This window comes from Otolemur garnettii, unplaced genomic scaffold (assembly GCF_000181295.1).
Source record: "Otolemur garnettii isolate 467f Iridium unplaced genomic scaffold, OtoGar3 scaffold00079, whole genome shotgun sequence".
Classification (NCBI taxonomy): domain Eukaryota; kingdom Metazoa; phylum Chordata; class Mammalia; order Primates; family Galagidae; genus Otolemur; species Otolemur garnettii.
In genome coordinates, this window is record NW_003852474.1 from 8,059,773 (window position 1) to 8,083,889 (window position 24,117).

Below are 24,117 nucleotides of genomic sequence, written 5' to 3' on the forward strand. Positions count from 1 at the left end.
TGGCTGGCGCCTTAGCCACTTGAGCCACAGGCGCTGAACCCTACATTTTTTAATCTCAATTCAAAATTGGGGTTATTCAAGCAAATCCAATCTGAACAAAAAAAATTTGAGCTCTGTATCATGTAGCTAGAATAGTTTAAAATTTTGCTAATTATTTTATTAAAGGGATATTTAAGTAAAAAAGAACTATCCAGACATGCATGATTAGAAAATATTTTAAATTGTTTTCCTTTTATGTTATGTCAAAATTTATTCGTAGGCTAACTTTGCCTTTCACATTAACAGTTAGGTTTTAATCTTTTTTATTGTCAGTTGATAATGTGGCCAAGGAATTGAAACTTTAATAAATTATAATTAAGTCAAATACAAATAAATGTATTTGAATTTTTATGCTGCTGTTTATTACCATAGGCACTGTAGAGCTGAGTGTATGTTGTGCTCAGGGTAGTCTCTTTGTCCCCACTGTTACAGTGATGACTTGGGCTTCTGGTGCTATATAGCGTATTCAGTGTCTGGTGTGTGTGACAAAGCCCAGAAATACTGTCAGTCCTTGAGTCTTTCATCTAGTTGGTGAAGTGAGAGCTCTGTCCTTGCCGTGCTGCCTCTGCAGGATCTTCCCAAGATAAATACAGACAGGGAATGCTAAGGCTTCCTTGGGAATAAAAGTACCACCAGCCCCTGATAGCTTTGGACACCAGGAGCCACAGTTTTGTCTGGGCACTAGGCTTCTATTGGTGTTTGGATGATAACTGTCAGGCTTAATGCCTTACAGAATAATTGGGGAAGCAGTACATGAGAGCCAAATACTACATAGCAAGCTGTATAAATGCCACTTAAATGGCAAATGTTTAAGAAATTGCATAAAGTGATGGTAATGAATCTGAGTGTAAGTTAGGGGGAAGATCCCATGGCTGTGGGTTTTTGCCATTTCATTGAAATTTTCCATTTTCCATTTCATTTCTGTTCCTACTGAAAGTATTTAGAAAACAGTTTCTGGATACTTGTTTTTGTGGCTATTCAACAGGTATATTTTCCTTAGGTGAGAACATTTTTTAAACAATTGTAATTAATAATGTATCAGAGAAATGTTTCCGAAGTTAGAGTGGGGATGGTCATTACAGTTTTATGCATTGGTGAGTTTTCAATAGACATAACCTAATAATGGGGCCAATAATGGATAAAATGCGAATATGAGATGGTAGAAATCATACTAGCAAAATATGTATATGTAACAGTATGCATTGCTATTGATATCTCATACTGTAAAGAACAAGCTTTCTAAATAAGTAAAATAGTAGATATGTGGATTAACAGGTAATGATATACAAATACCCTAGAATCATTGATTTTTGAGATCAAATGATTTTTAAATCTCTATTTTCCATGGTTTTCTAGGGACCCATGACTCTTCTTATTTACCAGTGATATTGATGTCTTCTGGTATGTTGAATGAACAGTGATAGTAGTTTCATAGTAATTTTCTTATATTGTCTAATCCAACACCAAATATAATTGAGCAAAGAATATTGAACATAAAGGGTATAGTCTGTGTGCTTTAAATCAGGGAATGAGCTATTTTTGTAGCATATACTTGTGAACCTTTGGTAACTTTATAGAGTTTTTTTGTAATTGTCTTTACTCATTTATTTTCTATAAAACAAATCTAAGTTCTCAAGCATCAATTCAAGGTATTTTGCTTCACTTAGTTACATGAAGCCTCTTAGGTTTTCCTTTTTTATTTCTAACTTTTTTTTTTTGTTTTTTTGAGACAGATACTTACTATGTCCCCCTCGGTAGAGTGCCATGGTGTCACAGCTCACAGCAGTCTCTCAAACTCTTGGGCTTAAGCAATTCTCTTGCCTCAGCCTCCCAAGTAGCTGGGGCTACAGGCACCTGCCACAACTCCTGGCTATTTTGTTCTTGTTGCAGTTGTCATTGTTTAGCAGGCCCGGGCCGGGTTTGTACCCCGCCTGCCTCAGTGTATGTGGCTAGTGCCCTAACCAGTGAGCTATGGGCGCCGAGCCTATTTCTACCTTCTTTATTGTATGTCGTGGTTCTTAAAGGTTTGTCTCTGGGAAATGTGCATAAGTAGGTGTACTATACTTTTCAAAGTAATGTGGCTCTGAAAATTTTTGTGTTAGTGAAAATTTTGAAAATGAAATTATTTTCAAACATAAGACTGTTGTATTCATAGTAATTATATAACACATTACTTTAAAAAGGAATAATTTACCTCTAATAAGTTTAGCTTTTACATGCTGAACCTATATATCTGGCATTATTATTACCTGAAGTTTTATCTTTTTCAATATTAGACCTTTTTCCTGCTTTATTTTTGATAACTTTTCTCAACTATGTATGTTTCTATCTATATGTCTAAAGTATTTTATATAGATAAATCTACACACACATACACTTCTGGGTCAGTAAACAAGGCCTGTTGACTGTAAGTTATCCTTTGCTAGGTGAGTGCAAGATCATCCTATGAATATCATGAGGTTTGTTTTATTTACTGTCTTACATCTAGCACCTCACAAAGTGCCTGAGATACAGAATTGTTTACCATTCTGTTTGTCAATCATCAATTCCTTTGCTATCATTTCTCCTTATTAAATTTTCTCATCTACTAGGGACTTAGCAGTGAGACAATTTATTATTATTTTTGTATACATTAAAAAATGCATGTGATTTTTGCATTTACCTCTGAGTAACTTGGAGGACTCTTCTTTCTTGACTCTCAGGGGTGTTCTGAATGCTGGGTAGGTGCCAGAGGCCTTTGAGTGATTCAAAGTATTTGTATGCATGTTTCTTAAAATAGGGCACACCTTCATACTATGTAAGTAGTTAGTAAATACTTAATGTATAGAATAACCATTATATTATATAATAATACTGTGTAATTTGGTGAAACACTGGTTTATTATTTTGATTGTGTTTTGCTGTAATCTTTACAAAGTGATAAAATGGAATTTTACTAATTATGTGTAATTCCATATTTATAGTTTTGTGCTGAATGCTCCAAATATCAAAGGTAATGTGGGGCATTGAGACACACAGTAGATTACTTAAAATTTACCATTTTCAATTAGGTCCCTCAAAGTTCTGGAACCCTGGCTCCTGCCCAGAGTGATGTTCTACCATATACAGTGCTGTTGGCATCTCAGCCACTTTGGAGCCATGTCAGGAGCATGGAATTGGTCAATTGGGAATTGGGTGGAAATAGGATGAGTACATTTTGTCTGTTTGTCACATAGCACTGTTTTGTGTAGTTCTTTTGTTTATATTCTTTGTCTTTGGGGGATGAACCCTGGCCAAATGGTGCCATCCATTAGGGGAAGAAATCTCTTTCGACAGCACATTTCCTGCTCTGTGGTGGATGTAGTATCACCAGCATATGACATGCTGGCATCTCTGCAAAGGGGCCAGAGGTCTGAGTCTTAGGAGAAAGCTTCAGATACAGATAAGAGCCAAACCCAGTCTTTTAATAACATAGTTGACACATCTACACTTTTCATTTACACTAATCAAACAACTGTGTAATTTTCCTTTGTGGGTAAAACAAACCTGTGATTTTTTGTGACGCCTGTCTTTAGCTCCTAGTGAGAATGGAGTTAAATGAAAATTGTATTTTGGCATGGGGAAATGTCAACATACTTGATTTTGAGTTTAAAACTTATGGTATAACCTCCAGTATGTTTTGTTCTCTCTGCAGACAAGTTGGCATTAAGAATGGAATGTTTTTTGGGCATGCTAAACAGTTATGTCCCAGTCTTCAAGCTGTTCCATATGATTTTCATGCCTATAAGGAAGTTGCACGAACGATGTATGAAACATTAGCAAGGTACAGTGTGTAATATAATCATTTTTTGTCCTGTTTTCTGTTTTAAGAGACAGGGTCTCCCTCTGTAGCCCAGGTTGCTGCACTCTTGGACTCTGCTCTGGGCACCAAGACCCTGGAGCAGACAGGCAGCCTGAAGCTCAGGCGTGGAGAATGTGAGGGAGGCACAGCGTCCCAGTAGACTTTTGGGCTAGAGACAGTTTCAGTGGTATGTGTCTATTCTCAGGGCAAAAAACATCTGTTATTCTCCTACCACCCTTTGCAAATCCTGTCTCAGCTTTGTATTCTCCCTGCTTCAGGGCAGCTTTCACTCTGACCCAAGATTATTCATACCAGGTATACCCTCTGTTCTTAAAAATTTCACTCCTTATTTAAGCATAAACAAAACATACTCATTTCTTAAATAGAGATTATTTCTTAATAGAGATAGTAATTTGATCTGTAACCTATAGTAAGGTATATATAGGTGAGAGATGAGGTCTAGTGTTCCTAGTTTGTATTACCTACTGGATTATTGAAGACCCTTTTTTGATCCAGAGGCTTCTTTTGTTGCCAACCATTTCTGGTCCACTTCTATTTTTGTAGTTTTATAGTCCTTACATTTAATGAGCATTGGAGTCACATAGCAACTCTTGTCTTCCCTTTCCTCTTCTCTAGTTAATTAAAACAACTCTCTTATGTGAGTATATCATGCAAAGCAAATGTTTCCACATGCGGGGAGTATAGGTGGGATTTTCTTAGGCAGTTGGGGGTGATTGGCCACTTTATTCTGTTGCTTCCTAGACCTGCTAAGTGAATGGTATTTAGTTGTGGTATTTTTGTTTTAGGAGAGCAGCAATTACTTATTTTGTTGATATATCTAATTTTTCTGTTCCTTAAAGGAACAGGTTTGAAAATTTTTTAGATTACATATTTTGACAGTTCGTGTGTACCTTACACTCTTCAACTATTCAGAGGTTTACAAAGATATTCTCAGTACGGAAAAAATGGAATGATTATTTGTGCCGTATTATTTGGTAGTTAATATGGAAAAAAAGAGTGGGACTTAACTTAGCAGTTAAAATCTGTTTGTTGACCACATGATGGCACTTGGCCAATTTATTTTAAATGCTAATATTTTTTAGTGTTTTAAGCCTTGTGAGGAAATGTTGAAGAAAGATACTGTAAGAAGACTATTTTGCAACATAGTGTCTACCTGATGGTAGCAGAGGCGTGATTCATTGCCTTTGCTTTGTGTTGTTAGCTACACTCATAACATCGAAGCAGTCAGTTGTGATGAAGCCCTGGTAGACATCACGGAGATTCTTGCGGAGACCAGACTTACTCCTGATGAGTTTGCAAGTGCTATTCGTATGGAAATCAAAGACCAGACGAAATGTGCTGCTTCTGTTGGTATTGGTTAGTATTTTGCTTATCTTGTACTCTAAAGAGTTGCTTTGGGATCCTGGAATGTCTCTTAATTTTAAGGAATTTCTATTTTTATTAGCTTACTCTCACTTCCAAAACGGTTTTTAGCATTGTTCACATTTGTGTGATGTAGGAGATAAAAGTATCAGAAATGTAAGTAAATAGTTGGTAATATCTTTGTAATAAACAAGTTGGGATAATTTTGATTTCAAAAATGGAGAAAGTTGTATTCAGCATTTGTAAACAGTTCCATCCCCTGGCCCCAAAAGTGAGCAGCAGCTACATTTACAACAGGGGTCGGGGTGCGGTATTTAGAGTTAACTGTTAAGTATGAGTCTTGTTATCCGGTTACTATCTGTACTTTAGCTTCCTGGAATGTACAGCATTCCCATCTTTACATTCAATTCTAGAAGTCACCGCAATTAACGGGTGCTCTCAGTGTCTGTCCACCCATCCATCCTGTCTGTAAGCCTTGTATTTGTTTCCCCAGCTGCTCGCAGTAGTTACACTTCTTTTGATGACTCTGGAACTCTACCTCATACCTAGGCTTGCATGAGTCACTTCTTCTTTTCTGAACCTACTCAATATCTTCTGCTAAAATACCCCTTTTCTTGCCATCCATCCTCTTAAGTGGATCCAGTTTGTCCCTGCCATACTCTGCTTGGAGGTAAAGATAAACTTCTCTTAGCTTGCCATTGGTGCTTCCAACCATTTATGTTTCCATCTTTATTCAAAAACCCTTCTTCTTCTGAAATTACCTGTCTTTTGTACCCATGGAATTTATAAAGGTGACTCAGTGGTGACTTGGAAAGGCTAATACTATTGAGAGAAGAATTTGCTGTTTCCTTATTCTGTGTAGATGGGTCATTAACTTCATGCAGGGTCACTGAGGAATTGCTGGGATGGTCAGTAGGTAGAAGCAGGAACAGTGGAGAAAAGGCAGGACAGGGCAGAGGAAATGGCTTAGGATTGGCCAGTTTGAATAATTCTGGCAGGCTTTGGGCTAGATGTGTAGTCTCTGGTTGCCTGGTCTCTGGCTCTGGATGATTTAGTACAGGGAGTGTATTAGCTTAATGTGTGAGAGTTTGGTCAGGAGGTGATTTAAGGGTGTGGGTAGCTTAGGAGAGGAGCACTTCCAAGTGAGTGGCCTACTGTCTTTAGGAATTAGGTGGCCTTTGGAGGGCCATCTCCCCTTAGTCAGCAAGATTTTTAAGGTGCCAAAATATTGTAAGATACAGAAAATAAAACATGGTTAACATATTCCCAGCATCCCTACAGGTGGACCAGCAGATCTTTTTACTCATTGCTGTTGGCCCATAGATTCTTCGCAGTATTTCATTAGGACTTACCTTCTGTATTCCAGTGTTAGGCATAGTTTTAGTTTTTTTGTTTGTTTTTATTAGACAGGGTGACCTTGAAGTTCATGTGCAATTCTATGGCCACCCTGTGTTTATCTTCAAATTTATAAGTGATAGTGTGAATTTATTTATGTGAGTTTATTTACATTACCTACAAACTCTGTGGCCACTCTGTATTTATCTTGTGTAATATGAACACATTCTTTTAAGTTCAAGCATGTAATAAAGCTAAAATCTCATTGGATATTTCTACTCCACAGTCCCTTTCTCTTCCTCCAGACTCACCACTTTTATCATTTTAATGTGACTTTCTGGAACTTTTCCATCGTGAATCTTTATTTTTACCCTAGGAAAGTACATCATTTTATATAAATCTTCCATAGACCCAAGATATTCCCTTGATATAAGTTTTCCCTCATGTCTGGAGACTTGATTCCTCACAGAGAAGTTCACTTTGCAGCCAAGCTCCACAGATCCCTGACTTGGTACCATCCCAGTAGTCTTTTTCCCTGTGATGCATTAGTGGTCCATGCCCATTTCCATCTGTGTCTTGAAGACTCTCCTACCCACTGTTCCCACTGCACATGTTGTAGTCTGTGGGGTTTGTGTTCCCCAGTTCATTGTACTCTTTTGTCCACTTTTCCTACTTTCTGATCATTGCCCTTATCCTACAGACCTCTGCTCTTAAGATTAGGATTGATTTCTCTATTCCTGCATCTGGCTAGATGTTGAAATGGCACTTGTTTTAGATCAAAGAGAAACCTCTGTCTAGTAACCATGTTCTAGTCTGGAACATTTAACAAAATTCTACCAGTTTTACATCTTGTTTGAATTAATCAAAACTGTATATTACTGGGTGGCGTCTATGGCTCAAAGTAGTAGGGCACCAGCCCCATGTGCTAGAGGTGGTAGGTTCAAACCCAGCCCCGGCCAAAAAACTGCAAACACCCCCCCCCCCAAAATTGGGCTCCGCACCTGGGGTTCAAGTGGCTAAGGTGCCAGCCACATATACCTAAGGTGGCAGGTTCAAATCCAGCCTGGGCCCACCAAACAACAATGACGGCTGCAACCGAAAAATAGCCAGGCATTGTGGCGGGCGCCTGTGGTCCAAGCTACTTGGGAGGCAGGAGACTCGCTTGAGCCCAGGAGTTGGAGGTTGCTGTGAGCTTTGATGCCACCGGCACTCTACCCAGGGGGACAGCTTGAGGCTCTGTCTCAAAAAAATAAAAATAAAAACTGTATATTACTGATTTTCACTGTGTTTAGAAAGCTGACAGATAACCTATCTATAGATGTCTTTGTTAGGAAGTTTAAAAACTAATTGTGACTATTTCTTTAATTTGTAATTTTATAGGTTCTAATATTCTGCTGGCTAGAATGGCAACTAGAAAAGCAAAACCAGATGGGCAATACCACTTAAAACCAGAAGAAGTAGATGATTTTATCAGAGGCCAGCTAGTTACTAACCTACCAGGTAAATAGAAATCTTTTTTTAAAACTTTCATCTGTAGACACTTATTAGTACTTATCATACATAGTTCTATGATACGCTTTCCCAAACATTAATATTAAAAAAATTTTAATATGTCATTGAGTGGCATGAAAAAATTTGGAATTTTACCTTTAATATCCCTTGATTTATCAGGACCTTAATGTTACACTTTACTTTTACTTTTACTTTTGATGGGCTTTAAGTATTTCTCAAGTAGCAAGATCATGAATTCTAAGAAATAATTTTAAAGGAACTGTGATGAAAATATTGAGTATTTTGTACTTCAAATAAATCATAAGAAGTAGTGTTTTTTAGGCTAAAGTTTTAAGAATCACTTCTCCTATTTATGAAATCTTGCCTGTGTATCTTTGTTAAAACTAGTAATTTTTCAAAGGTATTTAGTAATGAATATATGGTACCTATTAACATCAGTGGAACATGCTTCCGGGAAACTTTGCTCTCTTACCAATAACTAGAAGAAATTCAGTGATAACGCATCCACTTCCAGCCTCTCTTAATTTAATCTTTTTACTTAAGGAAAGAAAGGATTGACCCCAACAATTATTTCAATAGAAAGGACCATTTCTACTTGTTCTTTGGATTTTTTTTTTTTTAAGCCAGGGTGTTGCTCTGTCACCTAGGCTTGAGTACAGTGGCATCATCATAGCTCACTGCAGTCTGAAACTCCTAAGCTCAAGTGATCCTCCTGCCTCAGCTTCCCCAGTAGTTGGGGCTATAGGTATGCACTACCACACCCAGCTAATTTTTTTCTATTTTTAGTAGAAATAGGATCTAGCTCTTACTCAGGCTGGTCTCAACCAACTCTTGACCTTACGCATCCCGCCCACCTCAGTCTCCCAGAGGATTATAGGCATGGGGTTTTCTGCTGCCTTTAGGGAGATCATTTCTTTGATAAAAGAAATAAGGCTGTGTTCTCCCTTATGACCAGTTTATTTGCTTGGGAACTTTTATCCCCAGGTTAATATTACTACTTTCATACAGTATGATAGCCTGGATTTGAGCCTGTTCTATAAAATTCTTGTTCTATTTCCTACTGAAATAAAGTGTGGCTGAAGCCATAATGAAATTTGATGACCATCGAAATCATAGTGGAGTCCCTTACATTACATGAGTCTCCTAGTATGTCTGTAAATCACAGTATAGACTTGTTTAAATAATAATCTATTACTTACGTAGTTGATTTTGTGAATAAGAGAAATCTTGATATTATTCACTAATAAACATCACTTTTGAAAATAACTTTAGTTGTACATATTTGAAAAGTTGCTGGTTCATATGTATGTGGAGTTCAAATTGAGAAGTAGATTCTAGAAATAACACTGTAGCATGATTTTGCATTAGGACATGCTTCAATCTTTGAGATGCTGCAGTTAGGTTGAAGGTTTCTAAAGGATTATTTTCAGTTTTTTTTTGCACAAAAAACTAAAATTGTTTTTAATGGTTTATTCTGCTGAATTAAAAAACATTCTCTTTCCTAGGAGTTGGACATTCAATGGAATCTAAGTTGACATCTTTGGGAATTAAAACTTGTGGAGACTTACAGTGTATGACCATGGCAAAACTCCAAAAAGAATTTGGTCCCAAAACAGGTCAGATGCTTTATAGGTTCTGCCGTGGTTTGGATGATAGACCAGTTCGAACTGAAAAGGAAAGAAAATCTATTTCAGCTGAGATCAACTATGGAATACGGTTTACCCAGGTACTGATCACTTAACAGATTTTTACCTTATGTTATTCTTACATAGTCCTTATCGCCAATTAAGCCATTTCTTGATGTTTGAAATTAAGTTTTAAAACTGTTAGTACTCTCAGAGCCTGAAGAAGGTCTTTTGAGGCAATACATGGTAAGATACAGCTCCAGATAAGAATGAGGGAACCCAGATCATGAGGAAAGTTAATTAAAAATTTATGCATTGCGGGTCAGTTCTTAGAGAACTTGAGATTATAATTATTCTAATTTCCAGTGAAGAAAAAGAAGAATATTTTTAGTGTTTAAATACTTTTTAAGCTACAATTAAAAGTCCATTTCAACTAACTTGTGATTAAGCATGCTTCTGGAAGTAGCATGGATTTCCCTTCAGAGTATGTATTTGGATGTCTCTAGAATTTATATCAACCAACACTATACCATAAAGATTTGAAATTTGATGAGTTAATTTCATTTTATGCCTATACTTGGGACTTGGAACTTGGAAGTTCACGTTTCTTTGAGAGTGGAGATGATGCTCAGGCTGCACAGGAGTACAGAGTACAGCGATGGAGAGCACATTCTATTACTAGGGTGTAACTTGTTCACAAGAACATGAATACAAAAGAATCTTAACAGGGCAGTGATAGCCCAAAAAAATAAGGGCAAATACCTTTATTTATTTATTTTTAGAGATAGAGTCTTAACTCAGTTGCCCTGAGTAGCATGCTGTGGCATCATAGCTCATCAGCAACCTCAAATTCTTGGGCTCAAGTGATCCTCTTACCTCAACCTCCCAAGTAGATGGAATTACAGGCACCTGCCACAACGCCCGGATAGTTTTTCTATTTTTAACAGAGACAGGGCTCTCAGTCTTGCTCAGGCTGGTCTGAAACGCCTTAGCTCAGGCAATCCACCTGCCTCAGCCTCCCAGAGTGCTAGGATTACAGGCATGAGCTACCATGCCTGGCTGGGAAAATGCCTTTCAAAGTACTAAGTCCTTTGACTTCATTGGGAAGATATGTATTTTTACTTTATGCATAGTTCAGAGTGTACAGAATGCTTATATTTAATAATTGCTTAGCAGGATAGAAAATAATAGATATGTTGACTATCAAGTTAAAATACTTGAGGAAGGAATTTGAGACCAATCTGGACAACATAGAGACCTTATGTCTACAAAAAAAAAAAAAAAACGAGCTAGGTGTGGTGTTACATACCTGTGGTCTCAGCTACTCAGTAGATGAAGAAGGCAGGAGGATTACTTGAGCCCAGGAGTTTGCGCCTGCAGTGAACTACGGTCATGCCATTGCCAGGGTGACAATGCAGGACCCTCCATCTCTATTTAAAAAACAAACTAAAAATTATTACATATATAGGAAAATAACAAAGTTTCTCCATGTTTCTTTTCCCATAGCCAAGAGAGGCAGAAGCTTTTCTTCTGAGTCTTTCAGAAGAAATTCAAAGACGACTTGAGGCTGCTGGCATGAAGGGTAAACGTCTGACTCTTAAAATCATGGTGCGAAAGCCAGGGGCCCCTATAGAAACGGCAAAATTTGGAGGTCATGGAATTTGTGATAACATTACCAGGTAAGCTTATCTTGGAAAGGATATTGGTAGTTATATTTCAGTGTAGGTTATTATAGTTACTAAAAAATGAAGATAACTAAGGAGTTTGCATAAAGACTGTGGTGTTTGACACCTTGTAGAGTTAGGCCTCAGCCCGAGGCCATCAACTTAGGTTAATGCACTCAGATTCAGCTAGCCCCACTGACATGAAGGCAGCCTTCCCTTGGGGTTTTCAGACTGTTGTATGTAATGCATGGACAGAAAGAAAGGGCAAGGCTACAGACGAAGGGGCTGTTGTGTTATGGATTTGTGAACTTAGTGAAATTTTTCTCTGGAGGGAAATTCCAATATGGTACTTTAAAAAATGATTTGAATTGAGACTTCTGCTTCATTTAAGTAAGTGGCCAATTTTAGTTTGTGAAAAGAGTAGTTTGAAAACTGGAAAAAGCTTTGAAAATCCCTGGTTTTTTATATGAGGGCTACTTAATGTAAGATTTGTGACCAATATTTTAAATACTTGATTTTGCATATCATTTTGTACGCTGTGCATTAACTTACCTGTCAAACCAAAGTTTTGAGACTCCCAACACTTGAGGCCACATATCAAGAATGATAAAGTATATTTTAATTGAACGTTGCTCTTGCCAACCATAGACAGTACATCTGTATATACAGTGATAAATACTAAAGTCATGAGATGACTTCACTCAAAACACACAAACTCCCAAGTTTATTGTAGCACATTTGTTCACGTTGAAAATAGGGATTATAAATTAGACATTAAACAACATAATTTATGAAATAAATTTTATACAGTTGGTCATCTTGAACTGTTGTATATTTACCTACTTTTAAGTGTTATATACATTTTAAATGGTAGTTAATACAGTAACTAATGGTAGTTATTACATTTCTGTAATAATCTGGTTATTAGGTCCTTATTCAGAAATATAATTAGCTTTTTAAATATAGTTTCCATGGGAAAATCAGATCCAATTTATAATACCATGGCAGGGAATTTAATTTGTTCTTTTAAGGTCTAGAACTTTATTTGTTCAAGAGATATGGAAAAGATCAGCCATAAAAATAAAATAAATTTCCACTGGAAAGAGAACTAGCAGTAATCTATTATTGAGTTAGTTATTCTGTTTGCAGCAGGACCCTTGCTTATGCCAGAGAAGCCCAAAGGCTCTAAGGGAAATCGTGGGTGACCTCAGTGAATTCTCAGAACCTAATAATGCTGGCAGATCCTCTGATCCTCCTTCAAGAGTTCTTAAAGATCTGAGAATCATATGTTCTAGTCTTCCTGGGTTTTAGATAAGCTACCACTATATTTACTCTGTTGTCATTGTTCACATGTTTCTTGATCCATTTATAGACCCCCTTAGAAAAAGCAGAGTTATAATGAACACATTTAAATATTAAAATTATTCAGTGGCTTAAAACCCAGTGAGAGTCAAGAACCAAAATACATAAAATTCTGCATTGTAAGGTGGTCTTGGTGCTTTAAACTTCTCTTGGAATATAAAACATTTGTGTTTACCATTAATGGTCTAGTGGCAAAATATGTATATATCTGTATATGCATTAACTAAAATTTATCTTTAGCTAAATTTCTCAACTTATTTTTAGATGTCCATGAGAGTGTTTACTTTTAAATCCCAATGTTCTACATAATTTTTCTTTTGTTGCCAGTATAATTAATTTGGTATTCCTGGCTTCCTTGGAGATGTCTCATTAATTTTTACAAACTATTTTTATAATTGTAATTTTTTTATAACTCTTCAAACAGTTCCTTACTACTGAAGCACTAGTGAATACATATGGAATGTAGCTTTTGTTTCTTTAAAAAAAGTAATTCTATCACTTACAGGACTGTAACTCTTGACCAGGCAACAGATAGTGCAAAAATAATTGGAAAGGCTACGCTAAACATGTTTCATACAATGAAACTAAATATATCGGACATGAGGGGGGTAAGTATATAAATTTTACAGTTCTGACTTTCTGTAATATTTCTTTCATTTGAGGATTGACCTGAAGATGGTCTTGGGTGGGTGATAAAGGGTTTATGTGCAGGTCTTTAGCTCCCTTAATGTAATCTGAGGAGAAGAGAAACAGAAACACACTTGACTTTCTCATCTACTCTGGTCTCCTTGAGTCAGAATTGTTATAAAAAAACTTTACTGTCTAGAATAATTATTTTTTATAATAGTTCTCTTTTTTTTGAGACAGAGTCTCACTATGTTGTCCAGGCTAGAGCGCTGTGGCATCCTAGCTCACAGCAACCTTAAACTTCTGGGCTCAAGAGTTCCTCTTACCTTAGCCTCCTAAGTAGCTAGGACTACAGACATCTACCACAACACCCAGTTAATTTTTTTTCTATTTTTAGTAGATATGGGGTATTGCTCTTGCTCAGGCTGGTCTCGAATTCCTGAGCTCAAGCAGTCTACCCTGCCTTTCTTTCCAGAGTGTTAGGATTACATGTGAACCACCATACCTGGCCTACAATACCTTTCTTTTAATTAACAAATGGCTAATTTTACATGTATTATCTTGTTCTCATTTCCCTAGTAGATGTGACTGTGATGAGTGTGAATTTGTAAATTTCATATCTTTAAGGTTCTTCTAATCAGACGTTTACTCTGATGTCTATAGTGTGATGTTTTGTTTTGATTTTATTTTTGACTTTGAAAAGGGCCAATGGTTCTAATACAGTATGATGATGTAGAAGAGAAACCACAGGCACGTGAAAATGCCTTGGAACCTATAGGCAGGAGAGCATCAAAATATCAAAACCTTAGATTTCTTAAAGAGTAAGAACCTTTGTAGGGTTAGTTGTGTGCACACATGTGAGTAAAGGCAATTTTGGGCTTGGAGTGGATTTTGTTGAAGAATCTGTGGCCAGCTGTAATTGAAACATCTCTGAAATACTGCTTGCCCCTCCACTCCCAATTATTTTTCATGTGATAAATACTTCATATTAAAAAGAAAAAATAAGTGCCAAATAGACTAACTCTTATTTTAATTTTTTTTTTTTTTTTTGAGACAGAGTCCCACCCTATCCCCTGAGCAGAGTGCAGTGACGTCATAGTTCACTGCAACGTCAGACTCGGGCTATGGGCATCCTGCTGCCTCAGTCTCCAGAAGCCGCTGGGATTACAGGTGCTCATGGCAGTGCCTGGCTAGGTTTTTCCATTTTTTTAGGAGTTGGGGTCTCACCCTCTCTCAGGCAAGTCTCAAAACTCCTAAGCTCAAGCAATTCTCCCTTCTCAGCCAACCACACAATGCTGGGATTACAGGCCTGAGCCACAACACCCGGCAAAAAAAATTTTTTTAATCCTACTTTAAAACCTTAAGTGGGCTCAAGCACTTGTGGCTCAAGTGCCAGGGTGTATGTGGCTAAGGCCTCAGCCACGTACACTTGAGCTAGCGGGTTCAAATCCAGCACCTGGGCCCACCAAACAACAATTACAGCTGCAAACAAAAACTAGCTGGGCATTGTGGTGGGTCCCTGTAATCCCAGCTATTAGGGAGGCGGAAGCAAGAGAATCTCTTCAGTCCAGGAGTTGGAGGTTGCTGTGAGTTGTGATGCCACAGCACTGTGCCCAGGGTGACAGCTTGAGGCTCTGTCTCAAAAAAAAAAAAAAAACCTTAAGTGACCAGAACATCAGTGGAATACAGTATTCTACTTGTTTGGATTTTCTGTTTTAAAAAACAGTGCAGTATATTTAGGTAAAATTGGATACGCTCAAGATACAGATGAATAACTCTTCACTAAGTTATTATTAGTTTTTATAACTAATATAGAAGGATAGAAGGATACTGGAATACTTTCATTTACCCCTTTGTTCTAAAAAGAGCATTTAGAAAATAGTAAAAAATAGAATTTTACTCAGTTTGAATTAATAATTTTATGTTAGTTTTCCTAGAAACATATCTTTATTCTGGTTCTAGGTTGGGATTCAAGTGAATCAATTAGTTCCAGCTAATCCAAACCCTTCCTCATGTGCCAGTCGCCCATCAGTCCAGTCAAGCCACTTTCCTGGTGGATCACACACTGTCCGTGAGCTCTTCCAAGCTCAGAAAGCTAAGAAATCAACAGAAGAGGAGCACAAGGAAGGTTGGTGGTGTCAGTGTGCTTATTGTTTGGTGCTGCTTAGGTCCTTTGTCCTGCAGTTGATTTTAAATTGATATTTAAGAAACAGATTTACATTCTTAATTATGATGAATCAATAATAAAGTTGTTTTATTAGCAGTAGGCAGAGGGAAGTCACTCAGGGATTACATTGCTTTCCCCCCAGATGATCTGAAGAGGCTATTACATATTTTTTCTATCTTGTAGTATTTCTGGCTGCTATGGATCTGGAAACGTCACCTGCCTCTAGAACTTGCACTTTCTTGCCACCTTTTCCTACACACCTGCCAGCTAGTATCAGTCCTGATACTAGCAGAGCTGAGTCTTCAGGGAAATGGAATGGTCTACATTCTCCTGTCAATGTACAGTCAAGACTTAACCTGAGCATAGAGGTCCCGTCTCCTTCTCAGGTATATTTTTATAGTCCTAAATATAAATACAAAGTGGTTTATAAATGAAAATGACATTCTTATAACTTTACCAATGTAACCAAGAAAGGGAGAAAGGACTACTTGTTAAGGGTAGATCATGATGTTGAATTCTAAATCAGCAGTTGTTGGGTTAAGCGAAAGTAGTACTTTTGCAAAGATGTGCCACTCTCAGAAGTTGTAAAGTGTGGCCAAAAGGCATTCCTCTCATGAACTACCACTGTGGTGATTATGTGGACTTAGTCTCTTCAACAAAGCAGCTTTTGTGACTAGTCATAAAAGGTTTTGCAGCATTGGCAAACAGTTCTCTGTAGAATGAATGATTTTTAGAACATAAGCTATTAATTTTGTGTGGACTGTGTTAGCTTCCTTTGCTCCTTGGAAATAGAGGTAGCATTTTAAGCTTTGTTGGTAAAGTTTTTTATTTGTCCCTGAATAAATTAAAGGCTAATGGAGATGTAAATACTGGTCTTGGGACTAGGGAAAAGGGCAATTCTGTCTGGTGACAAATATCTTATAATAGTTGCTCCTGTTTATGGGATTACATGTTTCCAAATGGCTGGATATGTACAGACAGGTCGAGGGGGAAGTCCTGGACAAAGGAGTAGGAGGTTCTGGTCTACAGGTTGGAGAATTTAGCTTCTAGAAACTCTTACAGCTTACTGTGCTCTCAGACTAGGGAAATTATTTGTTTGGGGGCAGTCTTGTAGCTGAAAGGTGAACTTCTGACCTAAGACTGTTACCTGTCCAGAATTTTAACATACAAAGTCTGACAGTTAAATTTGCAAACTTATCCTCAAAGTACTACATAATTCATTGCTGAGTATCACTATGGCCACCTTCGAAGTACTCCTCTTGGTAAGCTATGCCCCAATGGCAGCACCTAGTCCACCCTTCAAAACAATTTTGGAACTCTTATCTAGAATGGCCACTAAAGCTGTCATATTACCCTTGATGTCCTGAATGTTGCTAAAATGTTCTCCTTTCAGTATTTCCTTTATCTTCAGGTATAGTAAAAGTCACTTGGGGCAATCAGGTGAGTAGGGAGGGTATTCCAACACATCTATTTACTGGCTAAAAATTCCCACACAGACAGTGCCATGTGAGCTGGTACACTCTCATGATGCAAGAGCCACATTCTTCTCATGCCAAGATTTTCAGTTAAGATTTTTTTTTTGTTTCCCTATCAATGTTTACTTGGTCACCTATGCCCAACAATTCTGACACCGTTTGATGAATTTTTGCAATGTTTCCATCAGTTCTGCATATTACTGGCTGCCCTGTCCTCTCTTCATTAGTGACAACTTTCTCCCCCCTCAGAAAAACATTTAGTCCATTTGTGCACTGCCATTTTCTCTATGCATTATTGCCATAAACTTGGACTAAGATGTCCCTGATTTTATTTCCACCTTTGCCAAGTTTAACAAAAAATTTACAAATGTTTTCTTGCTTTAATTCAAGCTTGGACATCCTTGAGACAGCACAAAAACATGCCATAATAATGAACAACACTTAGCAAGACACTGCCACAGGTTGACATGAGCACAGCCATGAGACACTGATATACTAAGGTTATGAAACCTTACCAAGTTGTTTGTACAGTGCTGCCAACATATGTGAACTATGGCAAGTTGACAGTCTTCATTGTGGGACCTTGTTGTTTCTTAGAGGTCTAAAATTTGAGCATGACCAAGTTTTTCTCTACCTGTCAGCTCCTATAGGACATTCTGAAGAGTATATTTAGAATATTGGGACTTAATAAGAAGTGGTATTAGCTGGTAGTATACACCTATCATATCCAGAGTCCACAACTTCAGGCTTCAATGACAAAAAGCCAAGACATTCAAAAAATGTGCTGATGGGTGGCAGAATTGGGGAGGTGACTTTACTAGCCTAGTGGTGTGTACCTTATATTCATTATTTGAGAAATTTAAATTGAAGTTAAAGTGGTACATAACTGCCCAAACACCTCATCTCTGGGCATGCTTTCACTTCAGAGTCATGTGTTTGGTGTTTTATAGCTGGATCAGTCTGTTTTAGAAGCTCTTCCACCCGATCTGCGGGAACAAGTAGAGCAATTCTGTGCTATTCAGCAAGGAGAGTCACATGGGGACAGAAAGAAAGAACCAGTAAATGGTTCTAATATGGGAATTACACCACAACCAGTTGGGACGGTTTTGTTGGAAATACCAGAACCTCAAGAATCTAACAGTGACCCGGGAATAAGCTTAATAGCCCTTCCAGCATTTTCACAGGTAAGTTAAATTTAGGGCCCTTCTGACATAGTTTATTCTCACCCCTCCGAATCCAGATCTTATCTCACTTCCCTTGTTCCTCCACACCCTTTTGGTAGCATACACAGCCACTGAGGGGAGAAGGGTGGGTTTGCTCAGTTCCACCTCCTGCATTTGCAGGACTGACAGTTGCTCCAGGAGGAGGTGGTTCTGAGTTTGGCAACAGAGGGAAGAGGTGGGGGATGGGGGGTGGGGTAGGGATGCTTAAAGCTTCGGCCCAGAAGTTCTGTTTCATTGGCCAGAACAGGTGCCTGAGCTACTTGTGGATACAACGTAATGGAAATGAGTAACACAGCCCGACTTCCTAGTTTGTTGTTTTGCTTCTCATTTTCTACTAGTGCATTTCTACTAGTGCAATAGTGGTGGTTTTATTTAAAGTCAGTAAGTGCTCTGACTTTAATCCTTCATTCTTACCATAAACATCTTGAAGATTTAATGAGTTTTGATATTGAGGGCCTGTTAAGAATGCCTACAGATCACAGAAGTATAATTTAAAAACAAAATCAATGAAAAATTACAAACAAGTTTCCATGTAGAATTAACTCAGGTTTGACTCTGACCTTCTCTTTTCCTCTAGGTGGACCCTGAGGTGTTTGCTGCCCTCCCTGCTGAGCTTCAGAAGGAGCTGAAAGCAGCATATGATGAAAGACAAAGGCAGGGAGAGAATAGTACTCACCAGCAGTCAGCCAGTGCATCTGGTAAGTCTTGAAGTGACATGTAGCAAAAATGAAGAGTAATGAAATCCATGTTGTTTTTAATTATTACAGTATATAATGGTCAAAGGCCAAGCTGTTAGTCACATTCAAAACTCTTTACATTGAGGGAATTATCTAAAGTGAACAGTATACAATATAGGCAAGTGATGTTATAATCCTAGTTTGATCGTATCTATACTTCTGTAGACATTTTTTCCAAGACAGTCTCACTTTCTTGCCCTCAATAGAGTGCCATGGTGTCATAACTCACAGTAACCTGAGACTGTTGGGCTCAAGCAATTCTCTTGCCTCAGCCTCCCAAGTAGCTGGGATTACAGGTGCCCACCACAATGCCTGGCTGTTTTCTTTTCTTTATTTTTTTTGAGACAGAGCTTCAAGCTGTCGCCCTGGGTAGTACCATGGTATCACAGCTCACAGCAACCTCCAACTCAAGTGATTCTCCTGCCTCTACCTCCCAAGTAGCTGGGATTACAGGCACCCACCACAATACCTGGCTATTTTTTGGTTGCAGCCGTCATGGTTCGGTGGGCCCCGGCTGGATTTGAACCTGCCAGCTCAAGGTGTATGTGGCTGGAGCCTTAGCTGCTTGAGCCACAGGCGCCAAGCCTTCTTTCCTTTTTTTTCTTTTTAAGAGACAGGGTCTCGCTCTAGCTCAAACCTGTGAGCTCAGGCAATCTGCCCTCCTCGGCCTCCCCAGAGTGCTGGAATTACAGGCGTGAGCCACCACGCCGGGCTTCTTTAGTTTTTTTTTTAAGTCTGAATAAGATTAAAAAATTTTAAAGTCAGTTGATTAAAGGAGAAAAAAATGACCAGAAATTTTTTGAAGTACTTGTCAAGCCAGTTGTCCTTTGAGACTAACACATCAAAGGATGTAAGTTCAAAAGAAAAATTGGTAAGTTTCAGGATATACATCATAATATCAAACTCACATTTACTATAAAAAAAATGCTTCTTGAACAGTTCTTAGGCACTATTCTGCTTCACCTATTGAGTTTTCATTTAATCCTTTATGATTGTGGGATTACAGATAAGAAACATGTCAAAGGTCAAATTAGCAAATTGCAGAGAGAATTATAGGACCTGCACTTTCGGCCCTTGCCACTCACTGCCTGCTCCTCTCAGCAGGAGGTATGGAGGGAATGCCTTGTGGAGAAGAGAGAGAACCCATGGTACTATCCAGACTCATTTTGTTGAGCACCTTATATCTATCTTCTTTTAGTGCCAAAGAATTCTTTACTTCACCTAAAACCAGCAGTAGTGAAAGATAAGAAGAGAAACAAGAAAAAAAACCCCATCAGTACCCCCAAAAAGATACAGAGTCCTTTGAAAAACAAGCTGCTTAACAGTCCTGCAAAAACTCTGCCAGGGCCCTGTGGGAGTCCCCAGAAGTTAATCGATGGATTTCTAAAACATGAAGGACCTGTTCCTGAGAAACCACTGGTATCTTTTTTTAAAATATATTTTAAAATTCTGGCTGTTATCAGATCTTAATGTACTTGACATTTTGTGAACATACCCTTTTTTATCCTTTGTTTTCTTAACAGGAAGAATTCTCAGCTTCCACTTCAGGTGTGCCAGGCCCTTCTAATTTGCACCCTGACCTGGCTGGCTGTGTTAGACCTCCAGCACCCAACCTGGCTGGAGCTGTTGAATTCAATGATGTGAAGACCTTGCTCAAAGAATGGATAACTACTATTTCAGGTTGGCTAGGCCTGTGTTAGATATGTAGTGGTCCTATGGTTTGAGAACTTGAACAGACTAAGCCATGCACATTTAAACCATTTCTCTAACTATAACAAGCTCAAACCAGCTCCTGTCAAATCTTCAAAATTCTGGGGCTTGCCTTGAAAAGCTTTATTGTAGCCCATTGTGTTGATAGCTCTAAGTCAGTGGTATAGGGTAGAAATGCAGCTTTCCTTCATCCCTGCAGATCTCTGCTTTTCTTCTTCAGAAAGATATTAGTCTTCATTTGAGGTTTTTCCCCCTCCCTAGATCCAATGGAAGAAGACATTCTGCAAGTTGTGAAATACTGTACTGATCTAATAGAGGAAAAAGATTTGGAAAAACTAGATCTAGTTATAAAATACATGAAAAGGTAATTCTTTTCACTTTGATTGAAGGGGGAAAAATGGCATGTCACAATGGCTAATTAAAGGGTGTGCTGAGAAGTTTAGACTTTCTGGTAGATTGTACTCTAAATTAAGGTTAATGAAAAAGTGATGCCCTTTATTTTGAATTCCAAAGTAGTGCCATGTTGGCTGGATTGTAAGGGTGGGCCAACTGAGATTGCTGCCCTCAGGTTTAATGTAACATGTGGTTGAAGTCAGAGGAAATCTTTCATTTCTTTTAGAGTGTTTAGATTTTTTGACTGAGATCAATTTATTTATTAAAAGGAATTTAGTCTTAGGGATCTCTCCTAATGATCTCTCTTTTCCCAACTTCAGGTTGATGCAGCAGTCGGTGGAATCAGTTTGGAATATGGCATTTGACTTTATTCTCGACAATGTTCAGGTGGTTTTACAACAAACTTATGGAAGCACATTAAAAGTTACATAAATACCACCAGGGAGCCTAGTGCTCTCTGCTAGCTGTGCCATAAGTGCTTGTGAGGTATTTGCAAAGTGCATGATAGTAATGCTGAGTTTTTATAATTTCAAATTTCTTTTAAAGCAAGTGTTTTGTACATTTCTTTTCAGAAAGTGCCAAATTTGTCAGTATTGCATGTAAATAACTGTGTTCTTTTACTGTAGCATAGACTATTTACAAAATGTTTGTTTATAAAGTTTTATGGATTTTTACAGTGAAGTGTTTACAGTTGTTTAATAAAGAACTGTATGTATATTTTGTACAGGCTCCTTTTGTGAATCCTTAAAAATGCTAGGAAGTAACCACTTATTAAAAGGCTTAAAAACCTACAGGCCAGACTGTTTTGTTTACAGGCTCTGTGCTAATAAACTGAAATTCTTGAGGTTCCAGGCAGGGATTCTGCTTGTTCTAAGTAACCGTCTAATCAATCATTCTTATCTCCAAGCATGAACACAAGAGCATGTTAAGAAAAATCTTTTACTTCTTCCATGTGGTGACATTTACATATTTTAAATAAGAACACGCCCACGCCCACGCCCACTTGAAGATTAAGGTTCTCCTGGGAACATTATGTCCCAAAGATAGTTGAGAGATGGTGTTGTCTGCCTCTACTGGCCCTTGAGAAACTTTGATGATAAAAATGAATGGTACATATTTTCAAACATATATAAAATATTTTGTTATATGTTATGCCATAACACTTTAAAAATAAAAAATATAGTTTATAATTTTCTATGTTAGTGAATACTTGGAACTTTTTTCTCAAACACTCCAACTGACTCAACACTGACTTCAACACTGTGCTATTGCTATACATGGTAGTGTGAATCTAACAGGTTTCTGAAGGTGAGGAAAGGAACTCTCTTGGACCACTCCCTACTTTACGAAAAGTAGCTACAGTTAGATTACTACTACAAATCGTTACGAGGTCTCTGCAACAATTTAGAAAGAAGCACTAAGCCAAAATACCAGAAAATGTATGCATGATAGAATTTTCTATGACAAAATAGACCAGGTTTAATGTATAAAAATCTCTACTGTTAGTTACCGTATGCTGGTATACAAGGTAGTGTGTGATAGGTAAGATAATTCTTGTCCTGAGGAGAACGACTCATGGGAGAGAAGCTACACTAACATGGAAGCCTAACAGAGCTTATGGGTTTTCTTTATTGGTAGTTTGGAACTGTGATGATTACAACGCACTCACGACTACACAAGCAGTAAAAAGCAGCCAGCTGTGCTTTACACCATGGTTTCACACAAAGCAGATAAATATCAGAATGCCTAATTTTCTATTTAAAAAAATTCCTAAGGGGCATATGGCAGAAGAATGCTGGAAGATCACCATGGGAAGAATATGCATAAATAAAGTATTTCTTACATCAAAAAAGTCCCAAGAATCACAAAATCTGCAGAAGCTTGGTTAATCAAATACTGCAGTACTGATTTAATCAGTATAAAATTGAGAGGTTTAGATCTGTAATAAAAAATCCAAATTTGGGGAAGGGCAAACTTTAAAACAGCAGCCAAGTAGAGAAGAGTGGGGAAAGGAGGGATGAGTGAACAGGCACCTTGGAACTGTGGGGACATGTAATTGACCACTGTCAAACCAGTGTAAGTTTCTTGGTTTCTCATGGAAAACATTTTATACACCTATTTTTTTCCTTCCATACTTAAGTCCTTCAGTGTCCAGATACGTCTGTTCCATTTTTTTTTTTGTCTTGTTTTTTTGTTGGGCTATTACAACGTGGTACTGTATTTATTCCAATTCCCGCTCCATGTGGAAAAATTAGATGATTTCAAATACTTTCTTGAGCTCCACAATAAGCTGCCAGTCACTCTTCTGCATTTCATCTCTGAACCAGTCTTTGAGTGCATCGATGGACTGTCGGCTGATCTGCAACACCCAAGGCACAAACAGCAGAAGGGAATGAACACAAGCCAAAGCAAGCTCCAGTCTGATACTCCTTATTACAAAGCGGGTTTAAGCAGAAGTAATAAAAGCAGGGCTTGCCTGCCTGAGCAGAACCCCAAACCATCTAATAAGCATGTCAGGCAGAGGGGGATCTAGAAGTCCTACTCTTCTCTGTTAGTGCTGCTTCTGCTTCAGGGGGATCTGCAACAGATAAGGCCCTACTACTTACAGATCAAGCCCCAGAGTACCATCAGATTCTCTTAAGTTCAAACTCGAGTTCTCAAAGCTACTGAGTATAGTTGGAGAAGACTTGACTCCCCAGTTCTTGTAAGTGCCACTTTTGCTGAAATGCTTACCTTACTGACAAGAATATCTGTAGCTTCAAAATGTCTTCCAAACATTTTGGGGGATTCACCAGGGATAGGTTCTATTTTGACACAAACTTCTTGTCCTTTTTTTGCAACATCCACTTGTTTATGGTTTATTTCAATACTTGTTACTATTCCAATGTCAACAAACTAAAATGAGAACAGAAAGTACAGTGGATATGGAAGAATTCATGCTCATCACAGGCACCATGCATGTCTGGACAGATTAAGAACCAGAGGGAAGGCTCGGCGCCTATAGCTCAACCGGCTAAGGTGCCAGCCACGTACACCTAAGGTGGC

General features: G+C 38.1%; 2 protein-coding genes across 7 annotated transcripts in view; one reads left to right on the forward strand and one right to left on the reverse strand.

Annotated features, from left to right (window-relative positions):
- The window catches only part of REV1 (REV1, DNA directed polymerase), an 85,147-nt gene extending 63,353 nt beyond the window's left edge, over window positions 1-21,794 (forward strand). For all 5 annotated transcript variants that reach the window (XM_023515779.1, XM_023515778.1, XM_012807939.1 and 2 more), the window contains 14 exons: window positions 3,713-3,841; window positions 5,082-5,236; window positions 7,958-8,077; window positions 9,595-9,815; window positions 11,221-11,393; window positions 13,246-13,348; window positions 15,330-15,495; window positions 15,718-15,920; window positions 17,960-18,193; window positions 18,810-18,930; window positions 20,168-20,388; window positions 20,493-20,649; window positions 20,941-21,043; window positions 21,393-21,794. In XM_023515779.1, coding sequence (XP_023371547.1) covers window positions 3,713-3,841; window positions 5,082-5,236; window positions 7,958-8,077; window positions 9,595-9,815; window positions 11,221-11,393; window positions 13,246-13,348; window positions 15,330-15,495; window positions 15,718-15,920; window positions 17,960-18,193; window positions 18,810-18,930; window positions 20,168-20,388; window positions 20,493-20,649; window positions 20,941-21,043; window positions 21,393-21,504 — 2,218 coding nt within the window. In that variant the 3' untranslated portion in view covers window positions 21,505-21,794. The remainder of the gene's footprint in view (window positions 1-3,712; window positions 3,842-5,081; window positions 5,237-7,957; window positions 8,078-9,594; window positions 9,816-11,220; window positions 11,394-13,245; window positions 13,349-15,329; window positions 15,496-15,717; window positions 15,921-17,959; window positions 18,194-18,809; window positions 18,931-20,167; window positions 20,389-20,492; window positions 20,650-20,940; window positions 21,044-21,392) is intronic.
- Window positions 21,795-22,953: 1,159 nt separating this feature from the next.
- The window catches only part of EIF5B (eukaryotic translation initiation factor 5B), an 81,768-nt gene continuing 80,604 nt past the window's right edge, over window positions 22,954-24,117 (reverse strand). For both annotated transcript variants that reach the window (XM_012807940.2, XM_003794337.3), the window contains exons 23-24: window positions 23,806-23,967; window positions 22,954-23,431 (exon numbers count right to left, since the gene is read on the reverse strand). In XM_012807940.2, coding sequence (XP_012663394.1) covers window positions 23,324-23,431; window positions 23,806-23,967 — 270 coding nt within the window. In that variant the 3' untranslated portion in view covers window positions 22,954-23,323. The remainder of the gene's footprint in view (window positions 23,432-23,805; window positions 23,968-24,117) is intronic.